Source organism: Nilaparvata lugens, chromosome 2 (assembly GCF_014356525.2).
Source record: "Nilaparvata lugens isolate BPH chromosome 2, ASM1435652v1, whole genome shotgun sequence".
In the NCBI taxonomy this organism is placed as follows: domain Eukaryota; kingdom Metazoa; phylum Arthropoda; class Insecta; order Hemiptera; family Delphacidae; genus Nilaparvata; species Nilaparvata lugens.
The window spans coordinates 2,830,821-2,852,765 of record NC_052505.1 but is presented as its reverse complement, the minus strand read 5'-3'; the positions used below and the strand labels follow the sequence as shown (position 1 = coordinate 2,852,765).

At 34.6% G+C, this 21,945-nt stretch overlaps 1 protein-coding gene across 1 annotated transcript in view; it reads right to left on the bottom strand.

Moving 5' to 3' along the window:
* Positions 1-21,945, bottom strand: part of LOC111053690 (probable G-protein coupled receptor CG31760) — a 463,503-nt gene that overhangs the window by 33,079 nt on the left and 408,479 nt on the right. The window contains 4 exon segments of the mRNA XM_039419962.1: positions 2,973-3,121; positions 3,124-3,148; positions 5,218-5,323; positions 10,476-10,614. Of these exon segments, the coding sequence (XP_039275896.1) occupies positions 2,973-3,121; positions 3,124-3,148; positions 5,218-5,323; positions 10,476-10,614 (419 nt within the window).

Genomic DNA, 21,945 nt, shown 5'->3' with positions numbered 1-21,945 from the left:
ATTGGTTGGAGAATAACAGAGAAATTAATTATTTTCGTACAGCATGCATGATTATGACCAAAGAAGAGCATCTGAAAAACATTGTAAAATCAGCTGAATGGCCATATGGGTCCATACCGAGTTTCAAAGCTTCATCTTGAATACAATTGGAATTAAAAATGTAATATTGTTGTTGATAATTGTGAAAAATGGTCATGCATGCAATACGAAAATAATAAATTTCCCTGTTATTGACCAATCTCAATAAATGAGTATTCTTGGAATTTTGATAAAATTTGCCAAATTTTTTGTCTCCTGTGGGTTTTCTATAAAGTGAACGGTTTTCGTGAAATTCGCAATCAAAAATTCAAAATTATGAAAAGTGGTCAAACTAATTTTAAATTATGAAAAGTGGTCATGCATGCAATACGAAAATGATAAATTTCTCTGTTATTCTTTGACCAATCTCAATAAATGAGTATTCTTGAAATTTTGATGAAATTTGCCAACTTTTTTGTCTGCTGTGAATTTTCTGTAAAGTGAACGGTTTTCGTGAAATTTGCAATCAAAAATTCAAAATGGTCGCCATTTTGAAAATTCACATTGAAAGGTTTTTATTTTATTTTTTATAAATTGAGTCTTCATAGCATAAATATTCATGCCGAATTTCAGATCAATACATCATTTTGTTCTTGAGATAAAAATTTCTAAGTGGGAAAAACAAAATGGCAGCCATAAGGATAACCGTTGAGTTTTGGACACTTAAAATACGACATTTGTAGTCTCCTATCATCCAGGAAGAATACCCTAAAATGTTCGACACCACTTCTGAAACACTCTGTATATCTAAATATTTTTATTAATGACATTGAATACAGAAAAATAAAATTTATACAATGAAAAACAAATTAATAGAATGTGAAAGTTGAATTGATTTAATATAATTATATCTGAATATTCAATCGTATAGAAGTTTTCTCTGTGCAAGTCTAGTAGCCCAATCTACACTTATCATACAGCGTTCCGATCCCACTCCGATCCGATCAAGGATTTCAACGATTTCTGGTATACTGTTGTATTGTAATCTTTGAAACCCGCAACTTCCATTTATACAGAAGAGGTGAAAATTATGAAAACAGTTTAATTATCAAATTATGAATAATTTGACAGTAGGCTTCATTTGAAATAAAAGATTACTCTGTCGCTTCAACATCTTCGACCTTCGAACGAATCAAAATTATTGATTTTTAATGAGAAGGTGGTGATGTGATACATAATTTCGATACTGATTGACAAGAGAAAACTAATGGCGGGAACAGCACATTGATATCTCAATCCATATCAGTTTGTTGATGTAAAAGTTCTAATAAGAAAACAAAGATATTGTCAAATTTCACTGGAAATTTATTAAAAACTTTAAAACAGTACCATGGGTTCCCGTTCACCAAAGCATCATCAGCTGTATTGACAATATCTTTGTTTTCTTATTATGGGGAGGATATCGGGGCACCGAGCTTCGCTCGTTATTTTTATTTATTGATAAACAGAACACAATATTCCCTAAAATGATCGTGTTTATATTTCACAGCTGGCTATATGTCATCTTATGAATTTCGGGGATGCAATATTTTGATTTTTCTCATTCTCACTCGCTCACTCACTTTTTTACTATCCACAGCTGTTTCAGCCAAGGATGATTTATAATTTCAATGTCGTTCAGCGAGTTTTCCCAAGGATGAGACCTAGCGCGATCGAATTTCCATATCATAAACCTACTATGTTTCAAATTTCGTGGAAATCGTTAGAGCCGTTTTCGAGATCCGTTGAACATAAATATTAAGATATAAGAATAACCAGATAATATTAGAATAAACAGATATGGAAGAACCAGATATAGAAATACAGAAATTGCTCGCTCAATATAATAGGATTTCACAATATCTCCATCAATTCCACTAATTTTATTAAAAGTTGTGAATTATGCTAACCAGCTGAAATCATGTGTCAAAGATGAAGGACTGTCTGTGTGTTAGCTCTGTGATAGCCTCAGCTGATATCATGAATGAATGAATGGAAAAGCTGAAGTAATTGAATGAATAAATTCTTCCGCTGACTAAATGAAATATTATCACAAAACTTTTCCATTATGCACTTTCATTGTTATTTCCATATCCTCAAAAAGTACGAAGGAGTGAGTCAATTTTGTTTCAAACGAAAAATTTTGAAGAGTACGTGTTCAAAATTGAAAGCTGATTGATCAATTCTCTCTAAAGTTATTGTAGAACATACAAACTGAAAGACAACGACTTTGGCTTTGATAGTGTCAAAAGTGAGATCTCGCCAACGCTCGTTCAATTAGAATAGTTATCTGTGCAACTAGTGCGCAAAGTGACAGTTTGCTGCACCGAAAGAAACGTTTACGCCCGAGCCGTAGGCGAGGGCGGAATGGTTTCTTGAGTGCAGCAGAGGAACTTTGCGCACGTATTTCACATTAAGTTTTTCCTACAGTTACCATTGAATATGAAAAGTGGGTAATTATGGGTAAAATTGCCTGGAATGCATCAAATGTTTTTCTGTGTAATTTTATTATTGATAAAAACCTTAATTTATTGTCAAATTGAATAAAAATGTTGTCCTTGCTTATAATATATAATGTAATAATTAGCGCGTTGTGCTTGGTTGCACCTCTGCTCACTATAGCAGCCACAGCAGTCACTGTTACCAACTTCATTTTGATTTTGCTGCACTGTTGCTCCATATAACCTACTAAGTATTTTGCGTTGCCATGTTGCAAATCTGGAGTGCAGAAAAATTTTTCCCGCACTAGAGCGGAAAAGTGATTCTTTGCGTTCTGTAATCAGTGCAGCAATGGCCACTTTTCAACGTAACTGTAGGAAAAAATAATTATTATTTGAATATTGTACTTGATAAAGTGGAGTAGCTGAAAATGTATTATGATAAACTATATTGATAAATAATTGGATGAAACCTACCTGTACATCTTTCTCCGTTATGGAAGTCTGGTCCAATGCTCCAGCTGATGAGTTGATAGACACATTGTACTGTGAGTTCACAGATCTTGGCTTATTGAAATATTTATTGCTTGTCGCTTTGTAGGTTGCACTAGATGAGCTGTCCGATTTCCTTGGCCTTTGAATACCATGTAAGCCTGTAACATGACACAAATAAGAAACAGAGATTATAAAATGATCAAAATGAATTATATATAGTGAGGTCCGAGTTATAATGGCAGTGGAGAAAGATGGCAGAACAACGTTGCCGATCCTCTGTCTTGTCAATGCTTTTTGTGTAGTTGAGAAGTTGATATTGTGGTAATTATTCTTATTGAATGAAAAAGACTAAGGAACTGTCAAAAAACCACTGATTTATTGATAATTAGAAAGACCGGTTTCGGTTATTACACCATTGTCAATCTCTGATAAACAATTATCAATAAATCAGTGGTTTTTCGACAATTTCTTAGTCTTTTTCATTCAATCTTGTCAATGCCTTCTATGGACGGTAGCTGATACAGTTTTATTGATGCAATATTAACTAATCATTCTCGTTTTCAATAACCAATCATATATCATTAAGCAAAAACTCCTATTTTTCGATAATTTCATTATGAATTTTCATAATTAAGATTTAATATTTTGTTAATTCTACATTTTTAAAAGACGATCTGGCAACAGAGCAAAGCGAGGAAGAGATAGCGCTATCAGATTTGTTGAATGATAGGCAAGGATAGCAATACCATTGCTCATAGAACACTGCCGTTATAACGTGGACCTCATTATAGTCAACAAGGGATACATTGTTTGGACAATTTTGTAAGTGGAAGAACTTCCATTTTTCTCAATTAAAACTACAGATTGATATTTCAGTTCTGTTTCCAGTTTTTAATGTAATACATGAAACGGAAATCCAATCGTTATGTGTTTATCCATTATGTTTATTCTCCATTCTTCACCAATTTTAAGAATGATAGTGAGAGAAAACAATAAAGTGACCTTGTGCTATTCTTCTTTAAAATTAAGATAAGGTTACAACATAGTCCGAAACAGATTAAGCCTTGTAGTTGTCCACTTTACAAAATTTTCAGTTCTTTATAATTTCCACAAAGTTTATTTGTTATATTTACATTTATTACATTCCTTAATCACAACATCAAATTAATGATTGGGAGAGAATCAACAGGATAAACCCAAAACTGTTCCTCTCCCTAATTTTGATAAAAATAGTCCAAATGATGTTATGAGAACACTTTTATAAAGATCACAAAAATTAACAGTCCAAATATACATTATACTAAAAATTTTGTATCTCGGTTGATCAGAAAGATGAAACAAATTATAATTACACTTGAAAATCTATATATATAAAAGCGAAATGGCACTCACTCACTGACTGACTGACTGACTCACTCACTCACTCACTCACTCACTCACTCACTCGCATAACTAAAAATCTACCGGACCAAAAACGTTCAAATTTGATAGGTAAGTTCAGTTGGCCCTTTAGAGGCGCACTAAGAAATCTTTTGGCAATATTTCAACTCTAAGGGTTGTTTTTGAGGGTTTAAAGTTCGTCTTTTAGCATGTATATTCTTCTTCTCCCAATCTCTTAGTTATAATTGAAATTTCCATATCATATGTTACTATAGAACTATAATCTAGATAGAGTACCTCTTCGAAACAGTTGTTAACTGGTAACTAAATTAATAATTTTGTCAGGTTGGCATTAAGTTGAGTTGATTTTGTTAGGTTGGCACCAAGTTGAAGATTTAAATGCATTTATCGCGGAAAAATTGATTGGACACTGCTACTTCAATACTGGAAATATTATATTTCTAGCCGTCAGGCTCGCTTCGCTCACCATATCCGTTTAGCCGGACGTTTAGTCTGGACCCCCGACTGGATTGTCCTAACATATGATAAAAATGCTCAAATGAAAAATGCAGGCGAGCGAAGCGAGCCTGCTGATCTCATTTTTGGACGATCCAGTCGGGAGTCCAGGGGGCGGAGCCCCCTAGCTAGACGGATATGGCGAGCGAAGCGAGCCTGACGGCTAGTTTGTTATATACAAAATAAATATAATTTTATATCATTCATTCCTCAGTTTCCAAAGAATATGCTTGAATATCCATATATTGACCTCATTTGAAGTTATACACGTTTGAATTTGTACACCATAGGTTTTTAGGAGATGAAATCTATCAATAATTAATCTACAAACCTTGCTTCCAAATATCAGGCACAATAACAGGGTCACAGTCAGCTGAGTGTGGCAAAAGAATATAATGTACAGGAGATCAGGATTCGCTGGTGACTGAAGAAACAACCTGTAAAGGAAAATACTGTCGTTATTAGCTTTCTAAAGTGGGCATTTCACTTAATAATTCATTCATTCAGTCATTCGCTCAAATGATATTTCAAATTCAAGGCTGTGCAAAGGCTGAGGATGAGCTTTCTACTGGTGATATGTTTCAAAGTTTTTCGATTTTCATACCATCAAGCTATCAAAATGTAAAAGTTTTGTCAGGGAAACAATTTTTTCGATCTTTACTTTTTGAGATTTGAGCGCCTGAAGTTTAGATTTTTGAGACAGAACATTTCAAACTCGGTGGGAGATAAATCCATGAAATTTAGAGGATGAATTCTTCATGGTATTGTTGATTGACTAAAACAAAAAGTCTCCAAACATATCAATTTTTGAGAAAGTTATTCAATTTACAAAAAATAACAACTATTGGTTTTCCTTGGTTATTTTCGGTTATTTTGATCTTTCTCAAAAATTGATATTTTGAAATAAATTTGTCTAGTCGATCTACACTACCGTAAAGAATACATTCTCTGAATCTCATGGATTTAGGCGCTCATATTTCAAAAAGTAATGATCGAAAAAAAATGTTTTCCTGAGAAAACTGTTTCATTCTGATAGCTTGATAGTATACTAATCGAAAAACTTGGAAAAATATCACCAGTTGAGAGTTTACTTTTAGCCTTTGCACAACCTCAATACCTTTCTTTTTCAAAATAGAAATGTTGGGTTGATGATTATCTATGTAATCTGTGATAAGAGAATTCATTTATTTATTCATTTTTTATCTTACAAAGGCGACTTTCTAGCAGTATTTCAAGCCTAGGTGATGATGATGGGATGAATGATAATACAATGAAGGTAGAGTTATGAATGAATAAGAATTATAGGTTATGCTATCCACTTGAATTGATTTGAGTCCTCTTTTCAGTCCAGAAATAGATAAACTAGAAATTTTGAATCTGATTTGATTAAAAACCGAAGATAATAGAATGATTACATCCAATAAACTCTCAGAACTTGGAAATATTGAGTTATTAAGAACTTTTAGAGGAAACTTTCTACGATAAAATATTAGAATCCTAGTGAATTGTTTGTCAAAGGTAATCTCCTAGTATTTAGTGAGGGATAGTATTATTACCAGTCTCCAAACGTAGCTGTACTTATAAGATGTCCCATGAAGAAAGATAGCACAAGACTATGCAATCTTTTCCCTGTGGTTGTGCATAGCAGCTGACCTACCCAAGTTACTGAAGAAACAAATTAAATCCACTCGAAATAACTGCTGCAGCTTTTAAAAGGATTATCCCAGTGGAGCAGCTTTTATAATAGGTCTGATAAACACTGTCGTCCAGACAGTAACTCATTCCGTAATTAGTCTATGATAATTATCCACTTTTGCAATGCAGCTAGAAAGTTCCAGCACAAACTAATGATTATTAAAAGTTTCTTCAACATGGTAATAAAGGTAATTGAACAAAATTGCTACCATTATGGGATGCACTAAGAAAAAGCTAATCAGCATTTCGATTTAATCTCAGTAATTTTTAAAAAGTACAGACTTCATCCAAATTCTCGGATCAAGTAATTAAAAAGTTTTACGGCGGAGTTTCTTGTGATAAATAAGCAACTCTGATTTTCAGATTTTTACTCTACGCAATATTGGGTCAAGGAGACATCTGACATTTAAATGGAATATGTTTACTATAGTGAGACCTGTAAAATGAGTTATATCGAATTGAGCAGAGAGAAAAGATAGCATAAGAAGTATTCTTCTTTTCCTCCTTTCCTCACCCATATTATGAGACGTTTATGTTGAGAATTTCATCATTTGTTTATTCATTTTTATCCAGTCATTCAGAATTAAATAACTTACAGAGAAGTACCACAGGCTTATAAGCCCAAAACGGTTCCAATTCTAATTTATACAACAGTCTAAATGTAGCTAGGTTATGTGTCACTTAACATTCATCTATTACACACTCAATTTACAATTCAAAACACACAAAAATCATTTTTAAAATTGAAAAAATATTTCTGAATTAAATTAAATCAATAATTGTTCAAGCCAATTACTGTCGGCTATTATCGATTATAGATGTAATTAAATAGAGAATGCATTTCTGTTTAATGTTCACAATGCATTCTCTATTTAATTCCATCTGTAACTATTTGGTCGCTATGGCTTCGTATAAAATGAGCGCTGCTATCCAGAGATTGTCAGTTTGTTGTGTGGGTAAGCATTCCTGACTGGCAATTGGGAGGTACCGGGTTCGATTCCCGGGCTGGCAACTAATTTTTGGATAGTAGTTCTCATCGAATTTCCATCTAGCTGTTAGCCCTGTTGTCAATGTCTGCAGTAGCAGAGGTCTTCGGGGTGATTTGCAGCATTTATTTAGGATTTTCGTTCAATAATACATTATTATCGATTATTACTGTCTTGCTCGGGTGAGAGTGTATTAACGGTACAGAAAGAGAGACTATAGTGAGGTCCACGTTACAATGGCAGTGTTTGATTAGTAATGGTATTGCTATCCTTGTCTATCATTCAACAAAGCGGATAGCGCTATCTCTCGCTTTGCTCTGTTGCCAGATCGTCTTCTAACAATGTAGAATAGAATCTAATTGGTTGACAAAATATTTCATCTTAGTTATAAGAATTTATTATGGAATTATTGAAAAATATAATTTATTGCTTAATAAAATATAATTTTCCAGCTATCAATTTCACTGAAGAGCACATCACTGCGTTGAGTTTGAAACAACCCACTGAGTTGGTCATTATTATTCGTTAATTATATTTCTATTCCAACTCATAATTAGATCATTGTAGAAGCTACAAAGTTGATACAAACGAGAATAAAACGTGGTAGTTTCTGGAAAAAGTACAGAAGTTGGAAGGCAGATATCTGTATACAGTAATTTTGCTATCAATTAACAAAATATTTCATATTGAAATTTCATTATGAAATTATTGAAAAATATAATTTTTTTCTTAATAAAATATAATTGATTATTGTAAACGAGAATGAACAGTTAACATTACATCAATAAACCTGTATCAGCTACCTTCTATAGAAGGCATTGACAAGACAGAGGATCGGCAACGTTGCTCTCCTATCTTTCTTCCCTGCCATTATAACGTGGACCTCAGTATAACAGCGTCACATAATATGTTTACAAAAAAACTACGTGGACTATCAAACAGTGGACTATATATGTGGCTTGAACAAAAAGTGAAATTTGGATTATAAAGGCCATACAACACTTGAGTAAACAGTGGAATTCGGAAAATTAACACTCCAAACCATACTGTGGGATATCTTTGTATCTTTATTCTATCTTTTCACCATGATTTCACTGACTTTACTTATAACTTACCTAATCAGAGTAACTTTTGTGCCCATTCATTGGACAGTAAAAAAGTTGAGACATTGGTTCCATTGTTTCAAATATACTGAACTTCTCACAGAGAATCGATTAAAAGTTACATTTAGGGGTGTGCAAAGGCTAAAATAATCTTTCTACTAGTAATATTTATCAAAGTTCTTCAACTTGTATATCATCAAGCAATCAAAATAAAGAAGTTTTTTCAGGAAAACATTTTTATCGATAATTTATTATGAGCGCCTAAAGCTGCGTACACATATACGCTCTTCCAACCCGCACCGAGCACGCTCCTCCCTCGTACCGCCCTCGTACCGCCCTCGTTCCTCCATCGAACCACAGTCGCGCCGCCCACGCACCCATCATGAACGTTACGGAAGATGTTAGATCTTCTCGCGTTCCCCGGTCGAACCACTGCTGCTCCCCGGTCGATCATCAATCGCTCTGCTGGAGTGACGTTCGGTTGCGGAGCAGAGCGAAAGTCTGTACGCACCTTAAAGTTTAAATGTTTGGGACAGAACTTTCCAAATTCGGTGAGAGATAAATCCATGAGATTTAGAGGATACATTCTTCATGGCATTTTTGATAGAATAATACGAATTTTATTTGAAAATATTAATTTTTGAGAAAGTTATTCAATTTACCAAAAAAAACTTATCTTTATAAGTGTCTCAGTTGGATTATTTTTGGTCGATTTTAGTAAATCAAATAGCTTGCTCAAAAACTTATATTTTCAGAAAATTTTTGTTTTTGAAAATGATTTTTTTCTGAGAATATTGATTCTTGAGAAAGTTATTTAATTTACCGAAAATAACATATCTTTATAAGTGTCTCAGTTGAGTTAATTTTGGTCGATTCTAGTAAATTGAATAACTTTCCCAAAAACTTATATCTCCAGAAAATTTTTGTTTATTCAATCAACAATATCATGAGGATATCCTCTAAATCTCATGGATTTATCATCTCTTATCGAATTTTAAATGTTCTGTCCTAGAAATACTTTAGGTGCTCATATCTCAAAAAGTAATGATCGAAAAAAATGTTTTCCCGAAAAAACTTTTCCATTTTGATTGCTTGATGATATACAAGTTGAAAAACTTTGAAAAATATTACTAGTAGAAAGTTTATTTTTAGCCATTGCACACCCTTAATTATAACTTTCAATCGATACTCTGTGATGAGTTCAGTATATTTGAAACAATGAAACCAAACGTTCAACTGTTTTACTGTCCAATGAATTTTCATTTGTCATTTTGAAAGCTTGATGATATACAAATCGAAAAACTTTGTAAAATATCACCAGGAGACAGTTTATTTTTAGCATTTGCACAGCCTTGATACGGAATATTTTGTTATTGAATTATTAATTCTACATTGTTAAAAGACGATCTGGCAACAGAGCAAAGCGAGAAAGAGATAGCGCTATCCGCCTTGTTGAATGATAGACAAGGATTGCAATTACCTTTACTATAGTGAGATCCACGTTATAATGACAGTATATGATCAACTTTGGTTTTGCTATGCTTGTCTATCATTCGACAAAGCCGGTGGTACTATCCTTTTCTAGGTCAACAACGATGACGATTATGTTTTTGACAGTGTAGAAATATAATTTATTAATGCAGAGAATCGGCATCGCTATTCTTCTTTCTTTATCCACTGCCATTATAACGTGGACCACACTAGAACCAAACTCTCCCACTATAACGTGGACCTCACTGTGGTACCACTTCAGTAATGATGATGTGTACCTCTATGTGTTATAGATCTATGGTATGGTTACTCACATAGAAACATTGAGGAACACAGATAGAAGGAACTCATTGTAGATGGCCATTGATATGAAGCGGCTCTCATTGAACTCTGAAGGCGCTTTTCTGACCACTATGCACAGTCGAATACCCCACACTAACAGCATAACCTCCACTGAAACAGACAAACGTGAAAAACACATGAAATACGATGAAAATCGAGATCAATTGAAAACTCTATGATGATATATATTCTGAGACTTTGGAAATTTCTAACTCTAGGTGCTGGTTGCACAAAAGCCGATTAAATTTCAATCGTGTTTAATAAAATTACAGCCGTCTTTTCAAAAAAAGTCTTCCCTGATTGGTTCTCGTGGAATTGATCACGGTTGAAATTTAACCGGCTTTTCTTGCAACCGGGCTAGAGACTTTAGAAATTTGAGTTCAATCATAATAATCATTTCTCATTGAAGCTTAATTCATCAAATGTAGCACACAAATCAACAATAGATCATTTGCAATAATACAAAATTGTTGTAGCGCAAGATACTAACATGAGTATAGTAAATCATGATATTAACATGAGTATAATAGAACAATAAAAGTTCCAAGATATTCCAATATCACATAATATGACACGTTTCAAATATTACATAGTTGACCGAACGGAGTGAGGTCTAAGATTCAAGTCAAAGGTTTGGCATTTCTCTTAATGTTTAAATGTTTGAATGTTTATATGTTGCGCATCCACGGCGAAACGCGGTTAAAGATTTTCATGAAATTTGACAGGTATGTTCCTTTTTTAATTGCGCGTCGACATATATACAAGGTTTTGGGGAATTTTGCATTTCAATGATAATATAAAAGGAAAAGGAGCCTTCTTCATACGCCAATTTTGGAGTAAAAATCAGACTATAGAATTATTCATCATAAATCAGCTGACGAGTGATTACACAGATGTGTGGAGAAGCCAGTCTATTGCTGTGTTTCCATAAGGTCTATAGTTTCAATCAGGTACTTGTGGATGAGAATACTGCGTGAGGTCTACTGTTCACAGAACTACTAGTAACTGTAGAGATAATGTCTACAGTAAACAAATCATGTATTGATTAAAAGGGTTAAATAGTAGCCAGGCCCTCATCATTGACTTAAATCTCACAAAACTCATCTACAACGGGAACAGACTCTGCTCATTGTGCAATTATTATCTATGTTTATTTGATAGATGTTCATATATGATCATGAATACATCTAAGTAATATCAGCACATCACCAAATGTCCCTGAAATAATTGACGTGACATGGAAATAGCTACTTCACACTGGAAATTTCAAAGTGGTTGGAAAACGTGCACAAAACTATCTCACCCATACAATATAATATTACAGTAGAAAGAGTATTATTTCCCGCATTATTGACTGTGTCATGCTTTATTTCTTCGACGATGTTTTGGCGAAGGCTGTTTTGATAAACCATTAACCTAGACTCAAAAACCTTGCCATTATGAGAATTGATCACCTGACGTTAGTGTTCACGCGCATCACAAGTCTACTTATAAACAAAGATCTAAGCCAGCTGGTGCCAGGACAATAACGCTGGAGACATACGAGGTCTGCTATCTCTTCATAGTGAATGATTTGATAGAATCAACAGTTTGCAATTTGATAATCACATTTTTTTCGAATTTCGAGCTTAATTTCAATTTTAGGTGAAAATGTTACTGGACATTAATTGAAGAAATTTTCATGCTTAATCTTTTCCACTCAAAATTTTCCGTTTAAATTATATCTGAGACCCAATAATTGGGAATCTAAACTCAAACTTTGCATAGATGGGGCGGAGCTCCTGAAATTTTTACAGATATAGGACTTGTGGCAGTTGATAACTTATCAATGATTATTTTAGGTATGAATTTAATCAAAATCGTTGGAGCCATTTTCGAGAAAATCGCGAAAAACCTGTTTTTGGCGACATTTTCGCCATTTTAGCCGCCATCTTGAATTGCATTTGATCGAAATTGTTCGTGTCGGATCCTTATATTGTAAGGACCTCACGTTCCAAATTTCAAGACATTCCGTTAATTGAGAGATGAGATATCGTGTACACAGACACACATACACTCATACACATACACACACACACACACCACACACACCACACACCACACACACACACCACACCACACACACACCACACACACACCACACACACACACACACACATATATATATATATATACAGACCAATACCCAAAAACCACTTTTTGTACTCAGGGGACCTTGAAACGTATAGAAATTCAGAAATTGGGGTACCTTAATTTTTTTCAGAAAGCAATACTTTCCTTACCTATGGTAATAGGGCAAGGAAAGTAAAAATAGGGGATCGAATCTCATCTGTTACTCCTACGTTCACTACATCATAGACTGATCCGCAATCAAGTTTTCAAAATTTTACAAAACATTATTTTTAGAGTTCATTTGAATCAATGTAATAATAGAAAGATCCCATAATTTAGATTGATCCCATATATCACAGAGATACATCGATTGATTGCATAATCAAGTCTCCAAAATTCGGCAAACAATATTAGGATTTCAGTTGGATCAATCTCATAACAAAACGTTCAATATAAGGCTATATATAGTTGAGAAAGATTTAGGTTGTTCCAGGGGGGAAGTATTATGTGACATTCCCCCAAACAAAAACTCCAAATCCCCTTGATTAATTTTTGATGAGGCCTAATCCAGGTAGTGATCTCCCTGAGATATGAAGATAAATTTCACGGGAAAATGATGAGACAAAGGATGTAGAGCTACACAATAGACCTTGTAGGAAGATATTGGAAAAAATAAATCATTTTTCGATGAGACGATTCATTTTATTAAAAAGAAAGATTGCTGATATACATCGTACATGAGATTTATCTGAAAATTTTCTGCTTTAGTGAGGTCTACGTTATAATAACAGTATTTGAATAACATTGGTGCTGCCATCCCTGTCTATCATTCGACAAAGCAGATGGAGCTATCTTTCTCCAGTCCGGCAACTTGGCCAGATCGGTTTTTAGCAATTTAATAAATCAACAGAAAATTAAATTTCAATCATAGAAATGTATCATCCAATCATCGGAAAATATATTTTCGCCACACTGCACAGAAAGCAGCTGTTTTCCAGTCCCTACGTAGATCTGAAAGACCTTGTTTGCAGACGACGTCAGAAAAGGGTTTCTTTTCCGGTCTAGGCCGGAAAGTTGTCTCTTTGCAGCCGCTCATGGAAGTAGTTAATAAGTCATCCGCTAGATCGGGCGAGTGTCCACTTTCATCATCAGCTGAAGTCGCCATGATTTCAGTTCCAGTTTCGAATCAAACTAATTCGCTTCGCAACCAGTTTTATTCAATTATTTATTGTTGATTAGTGCATTCCGAATTTTCAAAAATGCTTGAAGATGACTGTGGTATTCCAAGTGAAATTTTAAAAGAATCTGAAATCCTGACTGCAAATCTTCTACCACTAAAATCAAGAGATAGGTACGATAGCTTAACGAGTATTCTTTATTTATTTTGTCAGCAATACCTGTAGTGTGGCGAAAAATATCGTTCGCACCACGGGCAAAAATGTTTTTCCAGCTCTCAATCTTTTCTAGTCCTCGGCCTACGGCCTCGGACTTGAAAACCGATTTCGAGCTGGAAAAATCTCATTTTCTGCTCTAGGTGCGAAATATACTATTTATTAACGAATAACATATAGGGCCGGTTTCTGAGATTGGGATTTAGCTAAGTTCTAGACTTCAATCAGCTGGAGTCAGAAAAATGGCTCTCTGAAACGGAGCATAGCACTACCTTCGTAAACAAAGCCGTAGTGCATTCGTGTGACGTCAGCACAGGTAGGGCTCCTACACCAATAAGAATTTGTTGATTTCAGCTGATATATATTATTGATCAGCAAGTGTATATATCATTGGCGTAGGAGCCCTACCTGTGCTGACGTCACACGAATGCACTACGACTTTGTTTACGGAGGTAGTGAGCATAGTCGTAGTCTTTGATTGCAGAAATAACAATCTTTATTTTCTCATTTCTATAATATTGGAAACGCTTTTCCTTGACGAAGTTAAACATTCCCAAATAATTCAAAATAGCTGAAACTTTACACTTTTTTCACTTCACTTTATTTTGTGTTCAATTATCAAGTTTTTCAAAATTTAATTTAAACGTGACTATGACTGTGACTGCGTTTTGGAAAGCCAATTTTCTGACTCCAGCTGTTTAAAGTCTAGAACCATGAAGAAACAATAGCGTAAGTAGATATCCCATGGTATAGGACGTTTATGTCGCAACTTTTACTGTTATCTCAAGCCGACAGTCCTAGTAGTTCTTTTCCGTGAAGCTGTGTGACGCTCGGAGACTCTCATACTGTGCCGTTCGTACACTCTCACCCCAACAAAAAAGTAAAAATCGACAATAATCGACAGTAATCGGCTTTAGATAACAGTAGAAGTTGGAGCATAAACGCCCTATACCATGGGATATCTACTTCCTTATTGTTTCTCTATGCTAGAACGTAGCTAAATCCCGAGCTCGGAAACTGGCACATGATAATTGTCCATTTTCAACAAGACAGAAAATTTTCATTGTTACATCAGATATAACGGTATCAGCTATCCTCTATAGAAGGCAGTGGCAAGGTAGAGAGTCGGCAACGCTGTTCTAATATATTTCTCCACTGCCATCATAACGTGGACCTCACAAGAGCTCTGCGATGAGCTCAGCATTTGTTAAACTCATATTCTTTTTTATAATTTTCTACATAACAAGTAGGCATGCTTCGCTAGCCTTCACTGACTTGCTAAATAGCTCCACCCCCTCGAGACCTTTGGGAAATTAATAAGTACACGGAACAAAAAGGCTCGCTTCTTCTTTTGTATATTCAATTGCAATTCTCTCATCTAAACGTTCTTTCCCTGCTTCTGTAATATTAAAAAGTTGCGTAATCATTCTGTTCGCACTTTCGAACTGAACAAGTATCTTTGCGCTAAGTATTCTTCCAGAAGAAATATAAGCTACAATATTATTCCTCGCTAGTAAATTAGGGAACCATATTTTGATGGGTCGATGGAATGGAATTCTCTTTTCTGAGATGTGCTTAAGGCTCAGTTGCAGAATAGTATTTTTCGCCCCCCTTGGATGTAATGAGCTGGTTTTCGTGCGTCATATGGAGGCCGAAAGTGATTGTTTTCTGACCAGGCCGGTAAAATTTTCACGGCCCTAGGGCTGTAAAATAACCTTGAAGTCAGCTGATTCTGATTTGATGATTTTGATGTGTACGTTTTCACAAAATAGTTTATAAAAACGTAGATTTTACAAACGGAATCAGTTTATGCTTCTAGAATTGAATAAAGTACTCTGGAATGAGATACAATCATTTTATTTCGGTGAATGGGATACAGATAAGATATTTTATAAATTATTCAAATTCGATTTTCAGAGTAGGATAGAACTTCTAACCTAAACTTCCGCAGTCAATGACAAGCATTGTTGACATTCAGATTAGCCAAATTTCAAGTGCGCTAAAACAGCTGATCAAAAAACTTTTCATTATACAAGAATCAAAACATTTATAATAATATCATCTTATTGTAATTTGAAAGAATAAAAAGTATAAAGTATATCGTACAAGCATTTCCAAAGTTCATCGGAATCTAAGGAATCGGAAAGTACATCGGAATAAACTCAACCTCCCACATTAAATCATGATTAAACATAAACTTTTAGGTTATTTAGACAAATCAGGTAGAGAATAAATATACTTGGACAATATATACTTGAATATACTTATATTTCCTGATATTCAAATTACCTCAGATTTGCTAGAGCTATGACCTTTCAGTTTTCTTTTTGGAAGTGCCTCATAAACAATATTATTCTCATATATAATTATTGTTTTATTTTTTCGTGTGGTGAAAAATAGAGTTCGCACCACGGGCAAAAATGTGTTTCCGGCTCTCAATCTTTTCTAAGCTTGAAAACCGATTTCGAGCCGGAAAAGTCTCTAGGTGCGAAATATACTATTACGTCACAAGGACGGGAAGGGCCCTTTTGCAGGGCAAGAATGATGAATCTAGACGAGGCGTTAGCCGAGACTAGAGTTTTATTCAGGCCTGCAAGAGAGATCCATGTCCAAGTAACTTAAACTATTTTTCTACATAACAAGTAGGCATGCTTCGCTAGCCTTCACTGACTTGCTAAATAGCTCCACCCCCTCGAGACCTTTGGGAAATTAATAAGTACACGGAACAAAAAGGCTCGCTTCTTCTTTTGTATATTCAATTGCAATTCTCTCATCTAAACGTTCTTTCCCTGCTTCTGTAATATTAAAAAGTTGCGTAATCATTCTGTTCGCACTTTCGAACTGAACAAGTATCTTTGCGCTAAGTATTCTTCCAGAAGAAATATAAGCTACAATATTATTCTTCGCTAGTAAATTAGGGAACCATATTTCGATGGGTCGATGGAATGGAATTCTCTTTTCTGAGATGTGCTTAAGGCTCAGTTGCATAATAGTATTTTTCGCCCCCCTTGGATGTAATGAGCTGGTTTTCGTGCGTCATATGGAGGCCGAAAGTGATTGTTTTCTGACCAGGCCGGTAAAATTTTCACGGCCCTAGGGCTGTAAAATAACCTTGAAGTCAGCTGATTCTGATTTGATGATTTTGATGTGTACGTTTTCACAAAATAGTTTATAAAAACGTAGATTTTACAAACGGAATCAGTTTATGCTTCTAGAATTGAATAAAGTACTCTGGAATGAGATACAATCATTTTATTTCGGTGAATGGGATACAGATAAGATATTTTATAAATTATTCAAATTCGATTTTCAGAGTAGGATAGAACTTCTAACCTAAACTTCCGCAGTCAATGACAAGCATTGTTGACATTCAGATTAGCCAAATTTCAAGTGCGCTAAAACAGCTGATCAAAAAACTTTTCATTATACAAGAATCAAAACATTTATAATAATATCATCTTATTGTAATTTGAAAGAATAAAAAGTATAAAGTATATCGTACAAGCATTTCCAAAGTTCATCGGAATCTAAGGAATCGGAAAGTACATCGGAATAAACTCAACCTCCCACATTAAATCATGATTAAACATAAACTTTTAGGTTATTTAGACAAATCAGGTAGAGAATAAATATACTTGGACAATATATACTTGAATATACTTATATTTCCTGATATTCAAATTACCTCAGATTTGCTAGAGCTATGACCTTTCAGTTTTCTTTTTGGAAGTGCCTCATAAACAATATTATTCTCATATATAATTATTGTTTATTTTTTCGTGTGGTGAAAAATAGAGTTCGCACCACGGGCAAAAATGTGTTTCCGGCTCTCAATCTTTTCTAAGCTTGAAAACCGATTTCGAGCCGGAAAAGTCTCTAGGTGCGAAATATACTATTACGTCACAAGGACGGGAAGGGCCCTTTTGCAGGGCAAGAATGATGAATCTAGACGAGGCGTTAGCCGAGACTAGAGTTTTATTCAGGCCTGCAAGAGAGATCCATGTCCAAGTAACTTAAACTATTTTTCGACATAATAATGTAGAGAAGAATTTTTGGAAAATAGAAAACCTTATTTGATTGTGCTGAAGCTTATACATGCATACTATGAACATAATCTAGTTTACAAATTCCAAATCAGGAACTTCTTGATTATAGTTGACAAAACTTCCATCTGGAGCGCTAAAAGGCGGTTTTTTTTACCAGTTCTGCTGTTGAATGAAAAAGACTAAGAAATTGTCAAAAACCACAGATTTATTGATAATTAGAAAGACCGGTTTCGGTTATTACACCATTGTCAATCTCTGATAGACTATCAGTGCAGTTTATCAGAGATTGACAATGGTGTAATAACCGAAACCGGTCTTTCTAATTATCAATAAATCAGTGGTTTTTTGACAATTTCTTAGTCTTTTTCATTTAATATGAATAATTACCACAATATCAACTTTTCAACTACACTAAAAGTTCTGCTGTTCCCATTTCGGAACTAGGAAACATACTCGACTGTAAAGGAAACTTTTGATTTTTATTACAGTATAGTATGATGTGATGGAAGTCATATGTTTATTTGTTTTATAATCAGCTATATACCGGCTAGATTTCATGCATGTGAAACAGCTGAAATTGGATGAATATGACATAAAAACCTTTTAAATTCCAATCATGATCAAATTTAAGAGAACCAATATGAGAATTATTATTTCTGGAAAGGCTTTTCTGACTAGTTCTTCTGGCATTTAATCAAGATTAAAATCTAACAGGCTCCTTTTTTGGTGTATTGCATAACTTTTCCCTTCACAAGAGACCAGTGAATAAAACCAATGATCTAACCCTAGACCTGTTTACTTGGGGCCGGCTTCCAAGATCGGAATTTAACTGAGTTCCAGACTTCAACCAGTTCCGGTCTTTAACTTCGGAGTCAGAAAATTCACTAGTCGAGGAATTGATCAGTGATCACATAAGACTCTGGAGTTTATAATTCCGTTTCCTGAGTGGAGGATTTAAAAATCCAGAACTTGAATTAAATTCTCGCCTCTTTCCGAGGTTCCGAGTCAAGGTTCTATCAAAGTCCAGAACTTAAAATAGCGTGATTTTAAACCCTCGAGGGTAGGATTTGAAATTAAGTTCCGGACTTAACTGACCGAATACATCTCGGTTATTGGTTTGGAGTAGATTAATAGCCTTTTAGGTGTCATACAATACCTAGATTATAGTGAGCTGTTAGCTTATCAATGATGTTACCTATTGATTTGTAGACGTTTTATTTGCTATTGAGAGATCGTTAAGTGAGTTAAAGCATAGAATATCGGGGCTCCGACCTGTTCGTTATTCTCATTTATTGATAAACAGAACACAATTCTCTAAAATGGTCGTGTTTATATTTCACAGCTGGCTATTTTATGTCATATTATGAATTTCGGGGATGTGATATTTTGATTTTCCACATACTCACTCGCTCACTCACTTTTTTACTATCCACAGCTGTTTTCAGCTAATCCTTTTATCCTTTCAATGTCTTTCAGCGAGTTTTCCCAAGGATGAGACCCAGTGCAATCGAATTTTCATATCATAAACCTACTATGTTCCAAATTCCGTGAAAATCGTTAGAGCCGTTTTCGAGATCCGTTGAGCATAAATAACCAGATATAAATATATATGAATACAGAGATTGCTTACTATAATAGGATAACAGGTAGCTTGATAAGATATCATGGCATAGGGCGTTTAGGTTACAGATTTCACGGTCAAATCAAGCTGATAGTCCCAGTGGTTCCTTCTCACACTGTACAGTTCTCACATTCTCACTCGGCCAAAACAGCAGTCGACAGTAATCGGCTTCAATCAAACAAAAAATGGCTTGAAATTTGGAACATAAACGACTTATAACGACTTATACCATGGTATATCTTCTTATGCTATCTTTTCTCTATGCTATTATTAAATGGATGTCTGAACTAGGTGTGACAAACACTGTATTTTGTATTTTGTCTCACCCTACTGAACTTTACGGAGCTTGAAACAGCACATTAAATAGCACTTAAATAGAACATTAATAGAACTCAAATCCCAACTATACTTTAACTAAGTATAGGCTTAATTAACGGTCAAATGTGGAACATAAATATCGTTTCTCTATGATATCACCATAAATGATACAGTATCACCATGAAATGATACAGTATCAACATAATATGATACAATATCATTCCAACTTGATACACAACACCATCGTTATAATTATTATTAAACGAAAATCCCAATTAAACACTGTAAATGACCCCGAAGATTTCTGCTACTGCAAATATTGACAACAGGGTAAACAGCTAGATGGGAATTCGATGAGCGCTACTATACAAAAATTATTTGACAGCCCGGGAATCGAACCCAGTACCTCACAATATTGCTGGTCAGGAATGCTTACCCTTACACCAAACTGACAATCTTTGGACAACCATAATTATCTTTTTGATACGAAACTTCCAAAGTGGAAGATTTCTACTAACCATGGGATATCATATGATACTTTCTTTCCTCTATGGTATTATTGACCGAGCGAAGTAAGGTCTAAGATTCAAGTGGACGGTTTTGCATTTCTCTTTATGTTTTTATGTTTATATTTATGTTCCGCATTTACAGCGAAACGCGGCAATAGATTTTTATTACATTCGACAGGTATGTTCCTTTTCAAATTGCGCGTCGACGTATATACAAGGTTTTTGGAAATTTTGCATTTCAAGGATAATACAAAAGGAAAAGTAGTCTCCTCTGAACGCCAATATTAACGTAAAAATCAGACTTTGGAATTATTCATCATGAATCAGCTGTCTAGTGGACAGTTGACTATAATACTACTCGTTCAAAAACATCGAACATCTTGAAAATGTATATTTCCATGAACGTTGTAGACAGTTGCAGCCAGACCTGATAACAGCGCTCACACTCACATTCCGGGACGACACGTCACGGTACGATAGGACAGAAAGCTCTATGTTTATTTAGGATTTCTTCTAGACATTTTAAATTGATAAATTATTTATTAATGATTGGGAAAACATAACAACAGGTCAATGTAACTTACTGAGCGCGAGGTCTACTGTTCACAGAATTACTAGTCATATTGTGGTGATACTGTATCATCTCAAATTGACAACAACATAATTTGATACAAAACTTCCAAACTGAATGATTTCTACTGACCATGCGGTATCTTCTGATACTATCTTTTCTCTAAGGTATTATCATATTGTGTTGATACTGTATCATTTTGTGGTGATACACAACACCATAATTCGATACAAAACTTCCAAACTGAATGATTTCTACTGACCATAGGATATTATCTTCTGATACTATCTTTTCTCTACGTTATTATCATATTGTGTTGATACTGTATCATTTTGTGGTGATACACAACATCATAATTTGATACAAAACTTTCAAACTGAGAGATTTCTACTGACCATGGGATATCTTCTTATGCTATCTTTTCTCTATGGTTAAAGTGAATATAGTCGGACCTTCACGAGCATAGCAGGATTGAAGTGAGTGTGATTCAATGAGTGGAAGAATGTTGGTAGAAGGAAAAAATCCCCGTTTCTTTTAGACAAAATTTATAGTCGCTGGAAGCCTGCTATATCAGCGCCCCACCCCACCCCGCATGCAGTTTTTGGGAGATTTAGCTAGTAGATTCTCACAGTATATCTCATCTGCTATTGGCAGGAAGGGTTGCTGTTTTGTTGGTCAATTGCAGAGCCATTGTAATCAATTATTCGCGCCCATTTTCGAAAAAAAATCACAGGGCCTCGTTTGGCACCACAATGACGTTTTTAATTGGTTAGCATCCAAGTTAATTATCAACGTTCCAAGAAGAGTTCAAGATTCAAGATTCATTTTATTAATTCAAATTCAAATTCAAATTTATTCACTCGAAATTCATACA